General features: G+C 44.3%; 2 protein-coding genes across 7 annotated transcripts in view; one reads left to right on the forward strand and one right to left on the reverse strand.

Moving 5' to 3' along the window:
• KLHDC10 (kelch domain containing 10) overlaps positions 1-3,044 on the reverse strand; it is a 69,994-nt gene extending 66,950 nt beyond the window's left edge. For 3 of the 6 annotated variants that reach the window (XM_030931834.1, XM_030931832.1, XM_030931831.1), the window contains exon 1: positions 2,744-3,001. In XM_030931834.1, coding sequence (XP_030787694.1) covers positions 2,744-2,909 — 166 coding nt within the window. In that variant the 5' untranslated portion in view covers positions 2,910-3,001. Of the gene's footprint in view, positions 1-2,743 lie in introns of all 6 variants that reach the window. The other 3 variants (XM_030931835.1, XM_030931833.1, XM_010378780.2) reach the window with 2 other exon arrangements.
• A 14,301-nt stretch (positions 3,045-17,345) lies between these two features.
• Positions 17,346-17,787, forward strand: LOC104674456 (elongin-B). Its single transcript, XM_010378779.2, has one exon. The coding sequence runs from the start codon at positions 17,370-17,372 to the stop codon at positions 17,724-17,726; it is 357 nt and encodes a 118-aa protein (XP_010377081.1). The 5' UTR covers positions 17,346-17,369; the 3' UTR covers positions 17,727-17,787.
• The last annotated feature ends 3,424 nt before the right edge of the window (positions 17,788-21,211 follow it).

Consider the following 21,211-nt stretch of genomic DNA (forward strand, 5'->3'; position numbering starts at 1 on the left):
GGGAGGATCACTTGAGGCCAGGAGTTCGAGCCCAGTCTGGCCAACATGGCAAAACCCCATCTCTACCAAAAATACAAAAAATTAGCCGGATGTGGTGGCCCGCACCTCTAATCTACTTGGGAGACTGAGACAGAAGAATTGCTAGATTTTGGGAGGCAAAGGTTGCCAAGACCATGCCACTGCACTCCAGCCTGGGCCACAGAGTGAGACTGTCTCAAAAAAAAAAAAAAAAAAAAAAAAGACAAATGGGATTTAGAGGTCAAAAGAGAGAGTGAGCTATAGCAGAGTTGGGTTTTTTTGTTTGTTTTTTTGTTTTTAATTTTTAACTTGAGATGCGGTATTGCTTTGCTGCCCAGGCTGGCCTTGAACTCCTAGGCTCAAGCAATCCTCCCACCTTGGCTTGTCAAAGTGCTGGGGTTACAGACGTGAGCCATCATGACCAGTTGCTATAGTACACTTTAAAAAAAATTTTTTTTTGGCTAGGCAAGGTGGCTCACGCCTGTAATCCCAGCACTTTGGGAGGCTGAGACAGGCAGATCACCTGAGTTCAAGAGTTCAAGACCAGCCTGGCCAACATGATAAAACCCTGTCTCTACTAAAAATACAAAAACTAGCCGGGCGTGGTGGTGGGTGCCTATAATTTCAGCTACTCAGGAAGCTGAGGCAGTAGAATAGCTTGAACCCAGGAAGCAGAGGTTGCAATGAGCCGAGATGGCGACACTGCACTCCAGCCTGGAGGACAGAGCAAGACTCCATCTCAATAAATAAATTAATTAATTTTTTTAAAAAAAGGTTTTATCTCCAAGGCCCGTCAACCAAGCCTAGACATCCTACTCCTCCCCATCACCTAAAATCTTTTAAAATCTATCAAAATACAAGAAAAGGGAGAGGCTTAAAATGCAATACCTAGGAGAATAAAGAATTGGTATGAAAGAATTTCAAACTATATAATACACTGAGATATCAGATGTGTCCCAGTTTTGAGAATGAGTAAAGGAGCAATGAAGTGTCAGTCAAGAGAAAAGGGAAGCAGAAAAAAGAGACTGATGACCCCACTTTACAAATTTTCACAGTTTAGACACGTTTATCTTTACCTCCGGATAAATGGCTGTTCTTGGTCTTGTGTGCTAAGGGAATGCAGAAATAGCTCCACACTGAAGCCCCTTAGCAGAAATCATGGCTTCCACTGCCATCACGTGGTGGCAGTGAGGAAGTACACCAACCAGGTTCTAGGAACCTAGGAATGCCTACATGAAGCCCATGGTATAATTAATCCGTGATCAAAGACCTAAAGATTACGGTAGTAGAGGGCAAACTGGTGACAGTGCTTGCTAAGACATCCATCTTCTAAGCTGTCAATACACAAAAATCTAAGTTTGTATTGTTAATTGGGAGTAAGAAAAAAGATTGCTCCTTTTTTCTTTTTCATGTTAAGGATCATATATTGGGAAATTCTAGGGTGCCCAGTCTGATATTAACATCTCAAACCCAACTTCTGGTATATTATATGATTACTTACAAATGCCTCGATTTAATTTTAATGGTGCATATAAATGGTGTAATGTACGTTTCTAGCACACATCAATAACCTCATCACAAACATAAGCAATTGTCTCATTAAATGTGCTAAATTCCCTTTGTCATCTTCAATTTAATCAAATAATAATTTTTGACTACTTAGAAGTATAAGGCACAGTCATAAGTACAATTCAAAAAAATCAATTCATCATGTTCTCAAAACTCATCAGCTAAACAAACATATCACTAATATAATCAATATTATTCACAAAAAAACACGATGAATAATTAACACATCATTCCTGATAGTTCTTTTCATAGTAAAAACAGGCTTGCCCAGTGGGATATTTGACATTCTGAGCATTATTTAATTCCCTACCTTCCTTCTACTAGATTGAATATTCGATTACAAACGTACCTCTTTAAACTTGTCTACACATACACATCCACTTGATTTTATTTTGTTTTCAAAAGCATCTGAACTCAAGACTACAGCACTGTAGACCAAAATGTGAAATAATTGTATTGGGTACATTTTTCCAATTCTTAGTTGTTTTTATATCGTAAACACAGCATAATTTTGTCACTAAGTATATTTTTGATCTTCACTTTCTCCCCTAAAACCTAGACCCCATTATCCATTCTGTCTCTGGACATTCCAAAATAATAATAATTCAACTAGTTTTCCCTAATCCTGTAGGTTCTCTTTCCCATACACTCCCCAACCAACACTCCCCCACCCCTTTCTTCTGTTTCAGAATGCCTCTTACACACACACCCCGGGTAGTTTTTACAAAATCACTCCTTGGAATGCGCTTCCCTCTTCTCTCCTTAACTTGGCACCCTTTTTGAAATAATTTCCCACAGCTAGGCGCCAACGTCTTTCATTTACAAGATCAAACTGCGGAAGGGAAGAGATTGGGAACCGAGTAACCGAAACATTTGGAAATGTCAATGAGACAGTGGCCTCTCCTTTGAAAAGAAAACAGAACTCTCAGTACAGAGCTTTCAACAGAGCAAAGATACTTTTCTTCGCTGTGCTCCTGTTCCCTCCCTGACCTCAAAGACACCTTCCCTTTTCTCTGATACCCAGTCCCTCTGCCATGCGTGGGGCCTGCCTTTCCTCCTCCCAAGGAAAAGAAAGCCAGGGAGAAAAAGAAAAGGTAGCAGTCACCTTCCCGCCCGCCGCGCCCGCAAGCGGTCAGGACCCTGTCCCACGACTCACCTGGCAGGTGCGGCCGCCCGGAGAGTTGCACGAAGCGGTTGAGCTGGCCAGTCCCCCGACCCCCGCTGCCCCCACTGCCCCCGCCGGCCCCGCTACCTCCGCCACCAGCGCCGGCGGCGCCTCCTCCCCTCCGGCGGTTCCTGTCCCAGCCCTGGGCGGCCGACATGACCCGCTAACGATTGCCGCAGCCTGGTCCCGTCAGCGCCTGACCCGGCGGCACCAGCGGAACCTCCTTCCTGGGCTCCTTCAGAGACCCAGGAGAGAGGGGAAGGGGGCAGCGCCCGGTCCCACCAGAGACCAATGACTTACCGCCTTGGTGAAAGACAGCCAATGGTCAGTCGTTTTCTTGGCAGGTGGAGGGAGGCGGAGAGAAACGTGGTAACCATAGCTATGGCTAAAAAAAAAGTGAGGAGAGAGAAAGGCAGAAGCAGCCACTCCTCGCTCTCATCGTCCGCGCTGGGCTGGCCGGCGTCACCCCGACTCCTGCGGGACCAGGCGGGCCAATCGAAGGTCGAGTGTCAGAAGCCGCGCCTGCGGAAAGACTCACGGCGACGGCCAGTGCCTCAGGTTTGGTTAGCATTCAGGAACTCTTTCCTGTAAACATTGCAATCGGACACTGGATATAAGCATAATACACATATTTGGGGGGCAATACGGTATTCTGCCAGCTTTTCAGACTGAGATCCCATTCCCTGACAGTTGACACAAAGGGCTTGCTTGGGGTCGGGGTGGGTGAGGGGACCCAGGGGCGGAGTCAAAGCTAAAATGTAAGAACCAGATATTCCTGGGTTTCATTTGTCTTTCAGTCGGATTAACTGCACTCGTCCCTGTATAAGCCACGTCCCAATCAAACAGTTTTAAACCTGGTTAACAAATACGGGAAAATGCTCACTCTCACCAGTAATCTTAGAAATACAAAATAAAACCCCAATGAGAAACCATTTTTGGCTTATTACATCAGTAAAGGTTTTTCAAATAACACCCGGCAGTGTGTGGAATGCCAAGAAAAAGGTATTCTCGTAAATGGTTGATGGCTCTGTAAATATTTTTGTTCACTCAAACTCCTTTTGGCTAGTAGAAAATTTTAATCAGCTTGGAAGATATATAATCAAAAGGAAATGTAAAATTAAATAAAAGGCAGTAACGGGTATGGAAGATCAAGATCAAAGAAAACTTTAGATGTGCCGATCAGGAGTTCCTATTGTTCCAAAATTAAACAGAAATTTTGGCTTGAAACTTACTGGGCGCATTGCAAACTGGGAAAACAGACTACACACTGATGTTTCTAAATGATGAGGAAAAAGCATATCAAATTCCTCAAGGGAAACAAAACTTTTCGAGGTCCTTAGATGTGACAGATTTTTTTTTCTTTTGCATTAGAAGAACCTTTCATGGTTTCAGAGAAAAAAAGAAATTCTGCTGGAGCTGAGGACAAATACCATTTGGTCCTGGTGTGCAAATTTCTGGTCACCACTGGCCCTGCCTCCTTGTTTTCCTACTTCCAGTCCCTGTAGGCAGAGATGTTTTAGCTACTAGCACCATAGCACACTACTTATGAAATGTTTGAGACTTAAAAAAAAAAAAAAAAAAAAAAGCCTGTGGTTCTAAAATATGAAAAACAAAATTAATATATGTTAACTTTTTTTTTTTTTTTGAGACGGAGTCTTGCTCTGTCGCAGAGACTGGAGTGCAAAGGCATGATCTCGGTTCACTGCAACCTCTGCCTCTCAGGTTCAAACAATTCTCCTGCCTCAGCCTCCCAAGTAGCTGGGATTACAGACATGTACCACCACACCCGGCTAATTTTTATGTTTTTAGTAGAGATGGGTTTCCACCATGTCGGCCATGCTGGTCTCCACCTCCTGATCTCAGGTGATCCACCTGCCTCTGCCTTCCAAAGTGATGGGATTACAGGTGCGAGCCACTGCATCCAGCCCGTGTTAACTTTTCTAAAGAACCTATACCTTTGAGTAACCAAATAGTAAATGAGGGAAACTTTCTCTTTAAAAGAGTAGTCCAATTAATAAATAAGGAATGATAGGATGTCACCATTTTGCAACCCCTAATGAATTAAGAGATCTACCCATTGAGCATCAACCACTGTTAGTGTCACAAAATAAGAGGTGAGACATTATGTGCCACTCTGGGGCAGGGAAGCAGTTGAACAATTCTGCCTGAGATGACACTGAAAAGGTAAACCTCATCAAGGAGCTTAAATTGAATCCTAATGGAGTGAGGAGCATTGAAGGGTTTAAGCAGAGAGGTGACACGATCAGATTTATGTTTTCAAAGATCACTCCAGCTACAGTGAACTCAGTTGGGTAGATTTTGGGGAATTTTGTTGCTTTTGTTTTTTTTGTTTTTTGAGATGGAATTTCACTCTTGTTGCCCGGGCTGGCGTGCAATGGCACAATCTCGGCTCACCGCAACCTCTGCCTCCTGGATTCAAGCAATTCTCCCGCCTCAGCCCCGTGAGTAGCTGGCATTACAGGCATGCGCCACCACGCCCGTCTAATTTTGTATCTTTCGTAGAGATGGGGTTTTTCCATGTTGGTCAGGCTGGTCTCGAACTCCCGACCTTAGGTGATCTGACTTCCTCAGCCTCCCAAAGTGCTGGGATTACAGGCGTGAGCCACCACACCCCAGAGTTTGGTGTTTATACTAGAGAATGGAGGTGCCTATAAGCAGCAGCCTCAGGGAAAAGACCTCTGCTCCCAAATATCTTCTAACTGCCACACTAAATATCTACCTATCACATTATGTGTGTTTGAGAGCAATATAACTAAAGATTAAAATTCCCGTTTAGACTATGATTTAATTGCAATACAGTACTACCACTAGGTCACATGGTTTTATAACCATCAATTATAAAGGCAATGTTCTTGTAGCATTGTTTTGTAACCCAAAGACTAAAACGGAATGAAATTTTAGTTTTTTAAGGTACTAAATTTGTTTTTCTTTATTTATTTTTCTTTCTTTATTTATTTAATAATTTTGTTGTTGTTTAGAGACAGAGTCTTGCTATGTTGCCCAGGCTGGAGTACAGTAGCGTGACCTTGGCTCACTGCAACCTCTGCCTCCCAGGTTCAAGTGATTCTCATGCCTCAGCCTCCCAGGTAGCTGGAATTACAGGTGCCCGCCACCACACCCAGCTAATTTTTGTATTTTCAGTAGAGATGAGGCTTCACCGTGTTGCCCAGGCTGGTCTCAACCTCCTGATCTCAGGTGGTCCACCCGCCTCACCCTCCCAGTGTTGGAATTACACGTGTGAGCTACTGCTATTTATTTATTTTTGAGATAGGGTCTCACTTTTCAATCTTCTAGGCTCAAGGGATCCTCCTACCTCAACCTCCCAAGTAGCTGGGTCTACGGGTGCACACCACCTGTAGCTAATTTTTTTTTCTTTTTGTAGAGGTAGGGTTTCACCATATTGCCCAAGCTGATTCTGAACTCCTAGGCTCAATCAATCCACCTGCCTCAGCCACCCAAAGTGCTGGGGTTACAGGTGTGAACCACTGAGCCCAACCTGAATAAGTTTAGTTTTGTACTTGACATTATGAAAATGACATAATGTAATGCAGCAGCATATTACTTTAGCTGTTGTAGGCTAATTAGAAGAGCGGGGGTCCCCAACCCCTGGGGCCAGTCCCATGGCCTATTAGGAATAGGGCTGCACAGCAGGAGGTGAGCGGCTGGTGGGCAAGCAAAGCTTCATCTATATTTACAGGCAGTTCCCCATCACTTGCATTACCACCCAAGCTCCGCCTCCTGTCAGATCAGCAGCAGCATTAGATTCTCATAGGAGCAGGAATTCTACTGTGAACTGTGCATGTGAGGGATCTAGGTTGACAGATCCTTGAGAATCTAATGCCTGATACCTGTCACTGTCTCCCATCTCTCCAGATGGAACCATCTAGTTGCAGAAAAACAAGCTCAGGGCTCCCACTGATTCTAAATTATGGTGAGTTGTATAATTACTTCATTATATATGACAATGTAATAATGATAGAAATAAAGTGCACAATAAATGTAATGTGCTTGAATCATCCCAAAACCATATCCACCCCGCCACCCCTTCCAATAAACCGGTCCCTGGTGCCGAAAAGGTTGGGGACCACTGGAAAAGAGGATACACACAGGCTGCCGTATGCAGGTAAATGAAGCCTGCATGACATCACAGTGAAAAGTATAAAACCAAGCTTAGCAGTGGTCCTAATGTTCCAAGTCCAGTAAAAACTGGATGTTTGGGGGGAAAAAAAACTGGGCTCACACCTGTAATCCTAGCACTTTGGGAGGCCGAGGTGGGTGGATCACCTGAGGTCAGGAGTTCGCGACCAGCCTGGCCAATATGGTGAAATTCCATCTCTACTAAAAATACAAAAATTAGCTTGGTGTGGCGGCATGCACCTGTAATCCCGGCTACTCAGGGGGCGAGGAGGGAGAATCACTGGAACCTGGGAGGCGGAGTCTGCAGTGAGCTGAGATCGTGCCATTGCACTCTCACCTGGGTGACAGAGCGAAACTCTGTCTCAAAAGAAAGAAAAAAGAAAAAAAAATTGATTAATGGTCAGTCATTTTAAAAATTATGTGAGTAAGTCATTGGAGTACTTACCTCCTTCAACAATCTAACAGAAACTTCTGGGCTAAAACTAGACACTTTTTCAACATCTGCAGTGATTGGACTTGAAGTCCAGATATTATTTCCTATTCCCTATTCCAACAATAATTGGCTTAGATACTCATTTAATGCAGATTTGAGTAACACTAACTTAACTACAAGGGAACAAGTCTGTTTTAATGAAGATATCAAGTCACATCTCATTAAATTGACATTAAAGAAATGCTTTCTTGCAAAATCTTTTGTGACTTATTAAGTTCAATTATTTTGAATAAGTAAATAAAGCCTTGAAATTATGAATATCATTTTGTATTTCTGGTATGACAAACTTATGTGAACAGGCATTCTCTGCATGTGTTAATATATTAAAACGAAATTAAGCAAATTAAATAAACTAAAATAGAGCTATATTTTTCTGCTTTGTTCCAACATTGGTAATTGTATTTCAGCAAAGCAACATCACTCATCAGAGTAAATGAATGCCATTAATGTGAATTGTTTTGAGTTTGCGGTTATTTAATTAATAAATTTATTCTTTTTAAATTTTTATTGATTTATTTTTTTGAGATGGAGGCTCACTCTGTTGCCCAGGCTGCGGTGCAGTAGCATGATCTTGACTCACTGCAACCTCTGCCTCCCGAGGTCAAGCAATTCTTCTGCCTCAGCCTCCCGAGTAGCTGGGATTACAAGCGACCGCCACCATGCCCGGCTAATTTTTGTATTTTTAATAGAGACAGGGTTTTGTTATGTTGGGCAGGCTGGTCTCAAACGCCTGGCCTCAACTGATCCACCAGCCTCAACTTCCCAAAGCACTGGGATTACAGGCATGAGCCACCATGCCAACCTATTTAATTAATAAATTTATTCTGATTTCATATTCTGATTTCAAATTTGTTTTGAGAAAAACAAATTTACTTATATGCATGCTCCTTATGCTTATAGGAGCTTATAAATAATTTATGCATATAAGTAAATGTGTTTTGTTTTTTTTGCTGAGATCTCACATATAACTAAATTTGGATAAAATAACTTGCTAACATTGAGGAAGGGGTTTCTTTTTCTTTAGAATAGGAAGAACAAAATTAAAAGGTGGAGGGAACATTCCTCAATTTTAAGAAATGCTGTTAATAACTATTAAGTTTTCCTTCTTGCTTAGATTAAATTGGATTTTTACCTGAAGCCAATAAAATTATAATTAATACACTACCTCTAGAGCCGTGAGAAATAGATTCAAACCATAAAGTGCAATGGAATCAGATATTTACCATACAGAGAGAGAGAGAGAGAGAGGGAGTGTGTGTGTTTTGTGAGATAACATCTCCTCTGTCACACAGGCTGGAGTGCAGTGGCACAGTCATAGCTCATGGCAACCTTCAACTCCTGGGCTCAAAGGCTCCTCCTGCCTCCACCTCCTAAGTACAGGCACCTGGCTAATTTTTTAATTTCTTGTAGAGATAGGGCAGTGTGGGGGAGGTAGTCTTACCTAGTTGCTCCAGCTAGTCTAGAACTTCTGGCCTCAAGCCATCCTCCTGCCTTGGCCTTCTAAAGCATTTGTAATTTATAGGCATGAGCCACCATGCCCAGCCAAAGTAGATTCTTAAGTAACACTTCTTAATTAATCAACTGGGAGAGATGAAATAAGAAAATAAGATATAAACTTTTGGCTGCGCGCAAATGGCTCACGCCTGTAATCCCAACACTTTCTGTAATCCCAATACTTTGGGAGGCCAAGGTGGGCAGATCACCGGAGGTCAGGAGTTCAAGACCCACCTGGCCAACATGGTGAAACTCTGTCTCTACTAAAAATTGAAAAAAATTAGCCAAGCATAGTGGTGGGTGCCTATAATCCCAGCTACTTGGGAGGCTGAGGCACGAGAATTGCTTGAACCCAGGAGGCAGAGGTTGCAGTGAGCCGAGATCGTGCCATTGCACTCCAGCATGGGTGACAGAGCAAGACTCTGTCTCAAAAATAAAAAAATAAAAAAAAAAATTTTTAAAGGGCCTGGGTGCGGTGGCTCACACCTGTAATCTCAGCACTTTGGGAGGTCGAGGGGGGTGGATCATGAGGTCTGGAGATGGAGACCATCCTGGCTAACACGGTGAAACCCCATCTCTACTAAAAATATTAAAAAAAAAAAAAAATTAGCCAGATGTGGTGGCAGGCGCCTGTAGTCTCAGCTACTCAGGAGGCTGAGACAGGGGAATCGCTTGAACCTGGGAGGCGGAGGTTGCAGAGAGTCGAGACCACACTGCAACACTCTGGCCTGGGCAACAGAGTGAGACATCCAAGAAAGAAAGGAAAGAGAAGGGAGGAAGGGAGGAAGGAAAGGAGGGAGGGAGGGAGGGAGGGAGGGAGGGGGAAGGGAGGCAGGCAGGCAACATATAAAGTTTTAGTAGTCCCAAGGTTTGGCTCAATAGCTATATGGGTAACTGCTATGATTCTAATGTGTCCCCCACAGTTCCATGTGTTGGAAACTTACTCCCCAATGCAACAATCTGGAGAACGAACCCTTGAGAGTGATTAGGACCTGAGGGTTCCGCCCTCATGAATGGATTAATGCTGTAATGGCAGGAATGGGTTAGTTATCTCAGGAGTGTGTTCCCAATAAAAGGATAACTTTGGTGCCTCTCTCTCACTCTCCCTCTCTCTCTCCCTTTCTCTCTCTCTCCCTTTCTCTCTCTCTCTTCCTCCTTCCCTCTGCCTTTCCCTTTCACTCTCTCTCATCCAATGTGATGCTTTTTCTGCCATGTTAAGATGCAGCAAGAAGGCCCTTTTCAGATGTGGCTCCAGGATCTTGAACTTCTAAGCGTCTAGAACCATGAGCCTAATAAATTTCTGTTCATTATAAATCATCCAGTCTGTGGGCATTCTCTTATAGCAGTACAAAATGGACTAAGACAGTAACTCTACTGTCTTTAAATTTAATCCTAATGTTCAAAATAATAGCCAGGCACGGTGGCTCACACCTGTAATCCCAGCACTTTGGGAGGCCAAGGAGGGCAGATCACCTGAGGTCAGGAGTCTGAGACCAGCCTGACCAACATGGAGAAACCCCCTCTCTACTTAAAATACAAAATTAGCTGGCATCGTGGTGCATGCCTGTAGTCCCAGCTACTCAGGAGGCTGAGGCAGGAGAATTGCTTGAACCCAGGAAGCGGAAGTTACAGTGAGCCAAGATCCCACCATTGCACTCCAGCCTGGGCAACAAGAGTGAGACTCGATCTCAAAAAAAAAAAAAAAAAAGAGTACATCCTTATTTTATAATCTTAAATAAACAGAGGAATATAGAGAAAAAGTGAAACTTTCCACTTCACCCTTCCCCCAATCTTATTCGCCTCTTCAAAAGACTATTAGCAGTTTGATGGCTGGGCTCAGTGGCTCATGCCAGTAATCCTAGCACTTTGGGAGGCTGAGGCGGACAGACGGCTTGAGGTCAGGAGTTCCAGACCAGCCTGGGGAACATAGTGAAATCCCGCCTGTACAAAAATTAGCCAGGCATGGTGGCACATGACTGTGGTCCCAGCTACTCGGGAGGCAGAGGTAGGAGGATTGCTTGAGCCCAGGAAGTAGAGGCTGCAGTGAGCCGATATCACACCACTGCACTCCAGCCTGGGTGTCAGAATGAGACCCTGTCTCAAAAAAAAAAAAAAAAAAAAAAAAAGACTATTAATAATTTGATATAGGCCAGTCGCAGTGGCTCACACCTGTAATCCCAGCACTTTGGAGGCTGAGGCAGGTGGATCACCTGAGGTCAGGAGTTTGAGACCAGCCTGGCCAACATGATGAAACCCCATCTCTACCAAAAGTACAAACATTAGCTGGGCATGGTGGCAGGCACCTGTAATCCCAGCTACTTGGGAGGCTAAGGCAGGAGAGTCGCTGGAACCCAGGAGGCGGAGGTTGCAGTGAGCTAAGATCGTGCCATTGCACTCCAGCCTGGGCGACAAGAGTGAAACTCCATCTCAAAATAAAAAAGAAAAAAACACAGTTTGATATAGTTTTAGTTCTCTTTCTATGTAAACACATACACATTTGTAGACCTATGCAGGTACTCTGTTTTCGCTTATTACATAAATAGGATTGGGGATTGTACAGAATGTATTCAGCAGATAGGTTTTTGTTCTTTTATACAATATGTCTTAGAGAGCTTTATACATTGTTTTTTGTGGGTTTTGTTTTGGTTTGGTTTTTGTTTGTTTTTTGAGACAGGGTTTCATCTGTCACCCAGGCTGGAGTGCAGTGATGCAATCTTGGCTCACTGCAGCCTTGACCTCCTGGACTCAAGCCATCCTTTCACCTCAACCTCCCAAGTAGCTGGCATGCCAAGTAGCTGGCATGATCATGCCCAGTCAATTTTGTTTATTTTTTATAGAGATGGAGTTTCACTGTGTTTCATTTTTATGTTTTTTTTTTTTTTTTGAGACGGGGTCTCACTGTATTGCCCAGGCTGGAGTGCAGTGGCACGATCTTGGCTCACTGCAACCTCCATCTCCCAGGTTCAAGTAATTCTTCTGCCTCAGCTTCCTGAGTACCTGGAATTACAGGCATGTACCACCACACCCAGCTAACGTTTTTTGTACTTTTAGTAGAGACAAGGTTTCACCATGTTGGCCAGGCTGGTCTCAAACTCCTGACCTCAAGTGGGCCGGGCTCGGTGGCTCACGCCTGTCATCCCAACACTTTGGGAGGTCAAGGCAGGCGGATCACCTGAGGCCAGAGTTCAAGACCAGCCTGGCCAACATGTTGAAACCCTGTCTTTACTAAAAGTAAAAAAAAAAAAGACCCAGGTATGGTGGTACACACCTGTAATCCCAGCTACTCAGAAGGCTGAGGCAGGAGAATCACTTGAACCTGGGAGGCAGAGGTTGCAGTGAGCCGAGATTGCGCCATTGCACTCTGGCCTGGGTGACAGAGCAAGTCTCTATGTCAAATTAATTAATTAACTAATTAATTTTAAAAGTAAATAAATAAAATCTGCCACCATTCTTTTTTCACCATTGGTGAAAACAACTAGTAAAGAGTTCTCCAAAAAAAAAAAAAAAATGAGGCCAGCCACAGTGGATCACGCCTGTAATCCCAACACTTTGAGAGGCCGAGGTGGGTTGATCATGAGGTCAGGAGTTCAAGACTAGCCTGGCCAAGATGGCGAAACCCGTCTCTACTAAAAATAGAAAAATTAGCTGAGTGCAGTGGCCGGTGCCTGTAATTCCAGCTACTCGGGAGGCTGAGGCAGGAGAATCACTTGAACCCGGGGGGCAAAGGTTGCAGTGAGCCGAGATTGTGCCACTGCACTCCAGAGACTCTGTCTCAAAAAAAAAAAAAAAAAAAAAAAAAAACCTCCTAAGCCCCAAATCAGCACATTGGAAGTTTAAAATGTAAGTTTAAGGCCAGGGGCAGTGGCTCATATCTATAATCCCAGTTCTTTGGGAGGCTGAGGTAGGAGGATCCCTTAAGCCCAGTTCAAGACCAGCCTGGGCAATATAGTGAGACCCCCATTTCTTTTTTATAGAGCCCATGCCTGTAGTCCCAGCTACTTGGAAGGAGCGGGTAGGAGGATCCCTTGAGCCCTAGAGCTCCAGGCTGCAATGAGCTATGATCTCATTGTTGCACTCCAGCCTGGGTGATAGAGCAAGCAAGACCCTGTCTCAAAAATCAATAAATTAAATTTTTTAAAATACAGAAAAAATTAAACAAAAGATGTTAAAATCATTCAAAGACTCCAAATAAATAAAAGCAAAGTTGAAGTTGTCTTCAGCATATTAACAATCTTTCCTTTCAAAAAATATTAAGGGTAGGCTTGGGATTTCTCTAAACAGGAAGGATAATTCATCAAGATCTGAGTGAATCTGAGGATATCCTTGTACAGTAGGTTCAACAAGTTTGACCAGGTGGGGCAGCCCATACCTGCAATTCCAGCACTTTAGGAGGCGTAGGTGGGCGGGTTGTTTGAAACCAGGAGTTTGAGACCAGCCTATACAACAGGTGAAACCCCATCACTATAAAAATAATACAAAAATTAGCCCGGCGTGGTGGTGCCCGCCTGTGGTCCCAGATGCTGCTCTGGAGGCTGAGACAGGAGGATCACCTAAGCTGGGGCAGTTGAGGCTGTAGTGAGCTGTGTGCATGCCACTGCACTCCAGGCTTGGCGCCAGCGTGAGATCTTGTCTCAAAAAGAGGAAGAAGAAGGAGGACACGAGGGAGGGGGAGGGGGGGAAAACCAGGCACGGTGGCTCACACCTGTAATTTCAGCACTTTGGGAGGCCAAGGCGGGTGGATCACTTGAAGTCAGGAGTTCATGCCTGGCCAATATGGTGAAACCCTGTCTCTGCTAAAAATAAAAAAATTAGCCAGGCATGGTGGCAGGTGCCTGTAATCCCAGCTACTCAGGAGACTGAGGCATGAGAATCGCTTGAACCTGGGAGGTGGAGGTTGCAGTGAGCTGAGATCATGCCACTGTCGACAGGGCAAGACTATGTCTCAAAAAAAAAAAAATAGTTCTACTGAGTTTCATCTCCCCTGAGAGAATTTGTTCATAGGACACTGTTCTGGTTTCTCCATGCAGATATTGCTCCTTAAATCAGGAGTTCCTGGCTGGGTGAAGCAGCTGACACCTGTAATCCCAGTAATTTGGCAGGCTGAGGCACGAGGATTGCTGGAGGCCAAGAGTTCAAGACCTGCCTTTAGCAAGACCCCCGTCTCTACTAAAAATTTTAAAATTATCAGAATGTAATGGCGCCCCCTTGTGGTCCCAGTACTCAGGGGACTGAAGTGGGAGGATCACTTGAGCCCAGGAGCTCTTTCAAGCCTGAGAGATAGAGTAAAGCATCGTCTCAAAAAAAAAAAAAAAAAAAAAATCAGAGTTTTTTAACCTCTATCAACCTGGCAGAGCCTATGAACACTTTTTCAGAAAAAATGTTTTTAACGCATAAAATGAGATGTGTAGGATTACAAAGAAAACCAATTATACTGAAATATAGATATCAAATATCAAAATAATCAAATTTGTAACATAGTAAATTTTTTTTGAGACAGGGTCTCACTCTCGTCTAGGTTAGAGTGCAGTGGAGCAATCACAGTTTACTGCAGCTGCAACCTCCTGGGCTCAGGTGTTCCTCCCGTCTCAGCCTCCCAAGTAGCTGAGACTACAGGCATGGACCACCACACCTGGCTAATTTTTGTAATTTTTTTAGAGACAGGGTTTCATCATGTTGCCCAGGCTGGTCGCAAACTCCTGGGCTCAAGCGATCTGCTCATCTCAGCCTCCCAAAGTGCTGGCATTACAGGAGGGAGCCACTGCACCCAGTTGTGATAATGTAATTAATGTGTCTCTAACATATTAAATAACAAGTCAAGACCGGGTGCAGTGCCTCATGCCTGTTATTACAGCACTTGGGGAGGCCAAGGAAGGTGGATCACCTGAGGTCAGGAGTTCGAGACCAGCCTGGCCAACATGGTGAAACCCTATCTCTACTAAAAATACAAAAATTATCCGGGCACAGGGGCACACTCCTATAATCCCAGCTACTCAGGAGGCTGAGGCAAGAGAATTGCTTGAACCTGGGAGGCGGAGGTTGCAGTGAGCTGAAATCATGCCGTTGCACTCCAGCCTGGGCAACAAGAGCGAAACTCCATCTCAAAAAATAAATAAATAACAAGTTAAGTGGTAGTCTAATAACTATTATAGGGAATAAATAATATTTCGCTGGGTGTAGTGGCTCATGCCTATAATCTTAGCACTTTGGGAGGCTGAGGCAGGCAGATCACCTGAGGTCAGCAGTTCGAGACCAGGCTGACCAACATCAAGGAACCCTGTCTCTATTAAAAATACAAAACTAACCGGGTGTGGTGGCACATGCCTGTAAGCCCAGCTACTCAGGAAGCTGAGGCAGGAGAATCACCTGAACCCAGGAAGCAGAGGTTACAATGAGCCGAGATTGCACCATTGCACTCCAGCCTGGGCAACAAGAGCAAAACTCCATCTAAAAAAAAAAAAAACCCAAAATGTTTCAAAAAAAATCGCAATAACTATAATGGGATATGAAAATATCTGGATTTCTATTGGTGACAAACTCACAGTACAGTTAATACCACTGTGGCTTGCTGACTACATTTATCATAGATGGAAATGCCAAATTTCAGTTGGAAGATTATGAAAACAGTGGTACTTTTTTCCTATTTATATTAATCTCCCAAGTGTATTAGTTGGCTAAGACTGCCATAACAGAATACCACAGTCTACTTAAACAATAGAAATTTATTTTCTTACAATTCCAGAAGCTAGAAGTCCAAAATCAAGACATCAGCCAGATGTCTTGATGTTTGATCCGATGCCTGTCTCCTTGACTTGCTGACAGCCACTGGCATGCCACCACGCCCGGCTAATTTTTGTATTTTTAGTAGAGCCGGCGTTTCACCGTGTTGGTCAGGCTGGTCTGGAACTCCTGACCTCCTGATCCGCCTCTGCCTTCCCAAAGTGCTAGGATTACAGGCGTGAGCCACTGCACCTGGACCTTTTTTTTTTTTTTTTTTTTTAAAGAGACTAGGTGTTGCTCTGTTACCCAGGCTGGAGTGCAGTGGCGTGATCACAGCTCACTACAGCCTCAACCTCCCAGGCTCAGGTGATCCTCTGACCTCAGCCTCCCAAGTAGCTGGGACTACAGGTGAGCACCATACCCAGCTAATTTTTTGTAGAGTCACTATGTTGCCTGGACTGGTCTCAAAACTCTGGGGGCTCAAGCAATCCTCCCACTTCGGTCTCCCAAAGTGCTGGGATTACAGATGTGAGCCACCACACCCAGCCTGCTAGGTATTTTTTTAAACCATAATTTAAAAAAGAGATAAGGAATGAAAAAAAAAGGAAAAGGATGCCAGAAGAAGACTGAACCCATTCAGTAATATATATATATATATATGTATCTTTTTTTTTGAGACAGAGTCTCGCTCTTCACTCTGTCACCCAGGCTGGAGTGCAGTGGTGCGATCTTGGCTCACTGCAAGCTCCGCCTGCCAGATTCACCCTGTTCTCCTGCCTCAGCCTCCCGAGTAGCTGGGACTACAGGTGCCCACCACCACGCCCAGCTAATTTTTTGTATGTTTAGTAGAGATGAGGTTTCACCCTGTTAGCCAGGATGGTCTTGATCTTCTAACCTCATGATCCACCCACCTCGGCCTCTCAAAGTCTGGGATTACAGGTGTGAGCCACTGCGCCCAGCCCCTATTTAGTAATATTCTATTCTACCAAAAACATTCTATTCAACTTGGCTTCCTTTGGACTCAAAATGTGAAAATGTGAACAGTATTTCAAAGGAATTTTTATGATAATTATCTTATTCTTATCAGTAATGTTCTTGTATTTACCAGATAATAAACTCAGAAGTGGCTGGATGGGGTTGCTCTTGCCTGTAATCCCAGCACTTTAGGAGGTCGAGGTGGGAGAATCACTTGAGGCCAGCAAGCCCAGCCTAGGCAACAAAGTAAAACTCCATATCTACAAAAAAATTTTAAATCAGCCAGGCATCGTGGAGTATGCCTCTAGTTCTAACTACTTGAGAGGCTGAGGCAGGAGGATCCCTTGAGCTCAGGGTTTGAGGTTGCAGTGAGCCGAGATCCCACTGTACTCCAGCCTGGGTGACAGAGTGAGACTCTGTCTCAATAAATAAATAAATTAATTAATTAATTCCTAAAACTCTACAACAAGAAGACAACCCATTTAAAAAATGGCCAAAAAAGCACAAATAGCTATTTCTGCAAAGAAGATATACAAATGGCCAATAAACACAGGAGAAGATGTTCAACATCATTAGTCATTAGGGAAATGCAAATTGAAACCACAGCGAGATACCACTTCACACTCACTAGAATGGCTAAAATATAAAAGACAGACAATTATAAGTGTTGACAAGGATGTGGAGGAAGGGAATCCCTCATACATTGCTAGTGGGAAGGTAAAACGGTGGAGTCATTTTGAAAAACATTTTGACGCGTCGAGGGGAGAGGCAGCCGCCGCGATGGACGTGTTCCTCATGATCCGGTGCCACAAGACCACCATCTTCACGGACGCCAAGGAATCCAGCACGGTGTTCGAGCTGAAGCGCATCGTCGAGGGCATCCTCAAGCGGCCTCCTGACGAGCAGCGGCTGTACAAGGATGACCAACTCTTGGATGATGGCAAGACCCTGGGCGAGTGTGGCTTCACCAGTCAAACAGCACGGCCACAGGCCCCAGCCACAGTGGGGCTGGCCTTCCGGGCAGATGACACCTTTGAGGCCCTGTGCATCGAGCCGTTCTCCAGCCCACCTGAGCTGCCCGATGTGATGAAGCCCCAGGACTCGGGAAGCAGTGCCAATGAACAAGCCGTGCAGTGAGGATCCCCAAGAGGCCCATTCCCCCCAATAAAAGAGATTTGGGAGTCAAAAAAAAAAAAAAGAAAAAAAAAAAAGAAAAACATTTTGACAGTTTCTCTAAATGTTAAATATACAATTACCATATGATCCAGAAATTTTGCTCCTTAATATATGCCCAACAGAATTGAAAATGTATGCCCTTACAAAAACCTCTGTATGAATATTCATGGTAGTATTTTTCATAATAGCCAAAAGTGTAAACAACCCAAAGATTCATCAATGGATGAATTGAGAAACAACATATGATATGCCTATACAGTGAAATATTGTTCAACCATACAAAGGAAGTATAGTAGTAATACATGCTACAACATGGATGAACCTTGAAAACATGATGCTAAGTGAAAGAAGTAAGACACAAAAATCCACATATTGTATGACACCATTTATATTAAACGTCCAGAATAGGCAAATCCATAGTGACCAAAAGTAGATTAGTGGTTGCCAGGGAGGGAGAGGAGGGATGGCAGTAACTGCTAATGGTTACTGGGTTTCTCTTAGGGGGTGATAAAATGTTCTGGAATCAGTGGCAATAATTGCACATATCTGCAAATATACTAAAAACCACTGACTTGTACACTTTAAAGGGTAAATTTTATGTTACGTGAGATCTACATCAATAAAAAGCAGCCCAAAAGAAATGAAATGTTTTGACTCAGCAAAGTGCCTCATGCCTGTATTTCCAGCACCTTGGGAGGGTGAGGCGGGTGGCTCACTTAAGGTCAGGAGTTCAAGACCTGCCTGGCCAACATGATGAAACTTCGTCTCTACTAAAAATACAAAAAATTAGCCAGGCATGATGGCACACACCTGTAGTCCCAGATCCTGGGGAGGCTGAGGCCTGAGAATTGCATGAACCCAGGAGGTGGAGGCTGTAGTGAGCTAAGATCATACCACTGCACTCAAGCCTGGGTGACAGCAAGACTCCATCTCAAAAAAGAAAAAAAGAAATGAAAATGTTTAATAAATGTATACTCACTTTGGCCGGGCGCGGTGGCTCAAGCCTGTAATCCCAGCACTTTGGGAGGCCGAGACGGGTGGATCACGAGGTCAGGAGATCGAGACCCTCCTGGCTAACACGGTGAAACCCCGTCTCTACTAAAAATACAAACAATTAGCCGGGCGAGGTGGCGGCGCCTGTAGTCCCAGCTACTCGGGAGGCTGAGGCAGGAGAATGGCGGGAACCTGGGAGGCGGAGCTTGCAGTGAGCTGAGATCCGGCCACTGCACTCCAGCCTGGGTGACAGAGCAGGACTCCGTCTCAAAATAAATAAATAAATAAATAAATAAATAAATAAATAAATAAATAAATAAATAAATGTATACTCACTTAAAAACCTGTGTCACCTTTTATATAAATTAAATTTTCACTAAAAATAAAAATTTTGCTTTTTTTTTTTTTGAGACAGGGTCTCACTCTGACACTGTCTAGAAATCAGTGAGGCAGTCATGGCTCACTGCAGCCTTGACCTCCACGGCTCAAGCAATCCTTCTGTATCAGCCTCCTGAGTAGCTGGGACTACAGGTGCATACCACCAAGTCTGGCTAATTTTTAAATTTTTTGTAGAGACAGCATTTCACCATGTTGCCCAGGCTGGTCTCAAACTCCAGGCTTCAAGCCATCCACCCACCTAGGATTCCCAAAGTGTTGGGATTAAAGATATGAGCACAGAGCCTGGCTAAATTTTGCTAGTTGACACATTTTTCTACTTCATGAAAGAATTATATTCACAAATACAGTATGTTTGATTTATTCCTAAGAGGAGAGGTCCTATGAAGTATTAAAAGCTTCTCAGTTTAAATGTCTGTGTGTTCTTCTTTTTTTTTCTTTTTTTTTGAGACAGAGTCTTGCTCTGTCACACAGGCTAGAGTCCAGTGGCGTGATCTCAGTTCACTGCAACCTCCGCCTCCCCGTTTCAAGCAATTCTTATGCCTCAGCCTCCCGAGTAGCTGGGATTACAGGTGCATGACACCACGCCCACCTAATTTTTGTATTTTTAGGAGCGGCAAGGTTTGACCATTTTGGCCAGGCTGGTCTCGAACTCCTGACCTCAAGTGATCCACCCATTGGGCCACCACACCTGGCCAAATGTTTTGTGTTCTCCCATTAAAAACCACACATACGGCTGGCCGGGCAGGGTGGCTCATGCCTGTAATCCCAACACTTTGGGAGGCCGAGGCGGGCAGATCACGAGGTCAGAGGATCAAGACCATCCTAGCTAATACGGTGAAACCCCATCTCTACTAAAGAAAAATATAAAAAATTAGCCGGGCATGGTGGCAGCTGCCTGTAGTCCCAGCTACTCGGGAGGCCGAGGCAGGAGAATGGGGTGAATCCGGCAGGCAGAGCTTGCAGTGAGCCAAGATCATGCCACTGCACTCCAGCCTGGCCGACAGAGAGAGACTCTGTCTCAAAAAAACAAACCAGCAAACAAAAAAACTCACAGAAAACAAAGAAACATACATACGACTGGGTACAGTGGCTCATACCTATAATCCCAACACTTTGGAAGGCCAACGTGGGCAGATCACAAGGTCAGGGGATAGAGACCATCCTGGCCAACATGGTGAAACCCCATCTCTACTAAAAATACAAGAATTAGCTAGGCGTGTTGGCGTGCACCTGTGGTCCCAGCTACTTGGGAGGCTGAGGCAGGAGAATTGCTTGAACCTGGGAGCAGAGATCGCGCCACTGCACTCTAGCCTGGTGACAGAGTGAGACTCTGTCTCAAAACAAAGCAAAAAACCATACGTACAGTAAAGACAGTCTGACAGCTGGAGCAATCGGCAGAACTGTCTACTTCCCCAGTATAAACAAAATGGATAAGCAGCTCCTGAGAGGGAGATTAGCATGCAGGAGGTTTTTGGGGAGGACTCTTGGGGTCAACACCATGGAAAGGATGGGAAGGAAGCTGGTCTGGGCAGGGGGAGAAGCTGGGCTACGATGCAGTCTCAAGGGAGACCCTCCAGGAAACCCTGAGACTGGATGGCCCTTCAGCATTATCCTGAGTTAGGACACACGGCTGGGCCTTTTATAACTGTCTGGATTAGTTAGTGGATGCCCTAAGGAAGGGAGTGGAGGTGACCTCAGGAGAAATGCCTTCCTTCAGTGAAGTAGATATCAAAGGAGATGACAGCCAAGGACAGCAGGGCTTCCTGCTGCTGCTATGCCTAGCGGCTGGGGAGATTAGTTCTTTATTCCTGTAAGGATGTGGGATAATGCATCACTAAAATGCTTAGGAAGAAAACTAGCACTTACCAAGAACCTACTACGTACCAAACATTTTCACATACATTATTTCATTTAGTCTCAAATCCAGAAGTTATTTGACCCCAAGGCCACATGGCTAGTGATGGAAGCAGAACAAGAGACCATCTCTGTCTTCAAAACACTTTTCTTCACATCACACTGGCCAAGTGACTATCTGAAACTTGGAAAGTTTTTAT

Source organism: Rhinopithecus roxellana, chromosome 6, assembly GCF_007565055.1.
Source record: "Rhinopithecus roxellana isolate Shanxi Qingling chromosome 6, ASM756505v1, whole genome shotgun sequence".
Taxonomy (NCBI): domain Eukaryota; kingdom Metazoa; phylum Chordata; class Mammalia; order Primates; family Cercopithecidae; genus Rhinopithecus; species Rhinopithecus roxellana.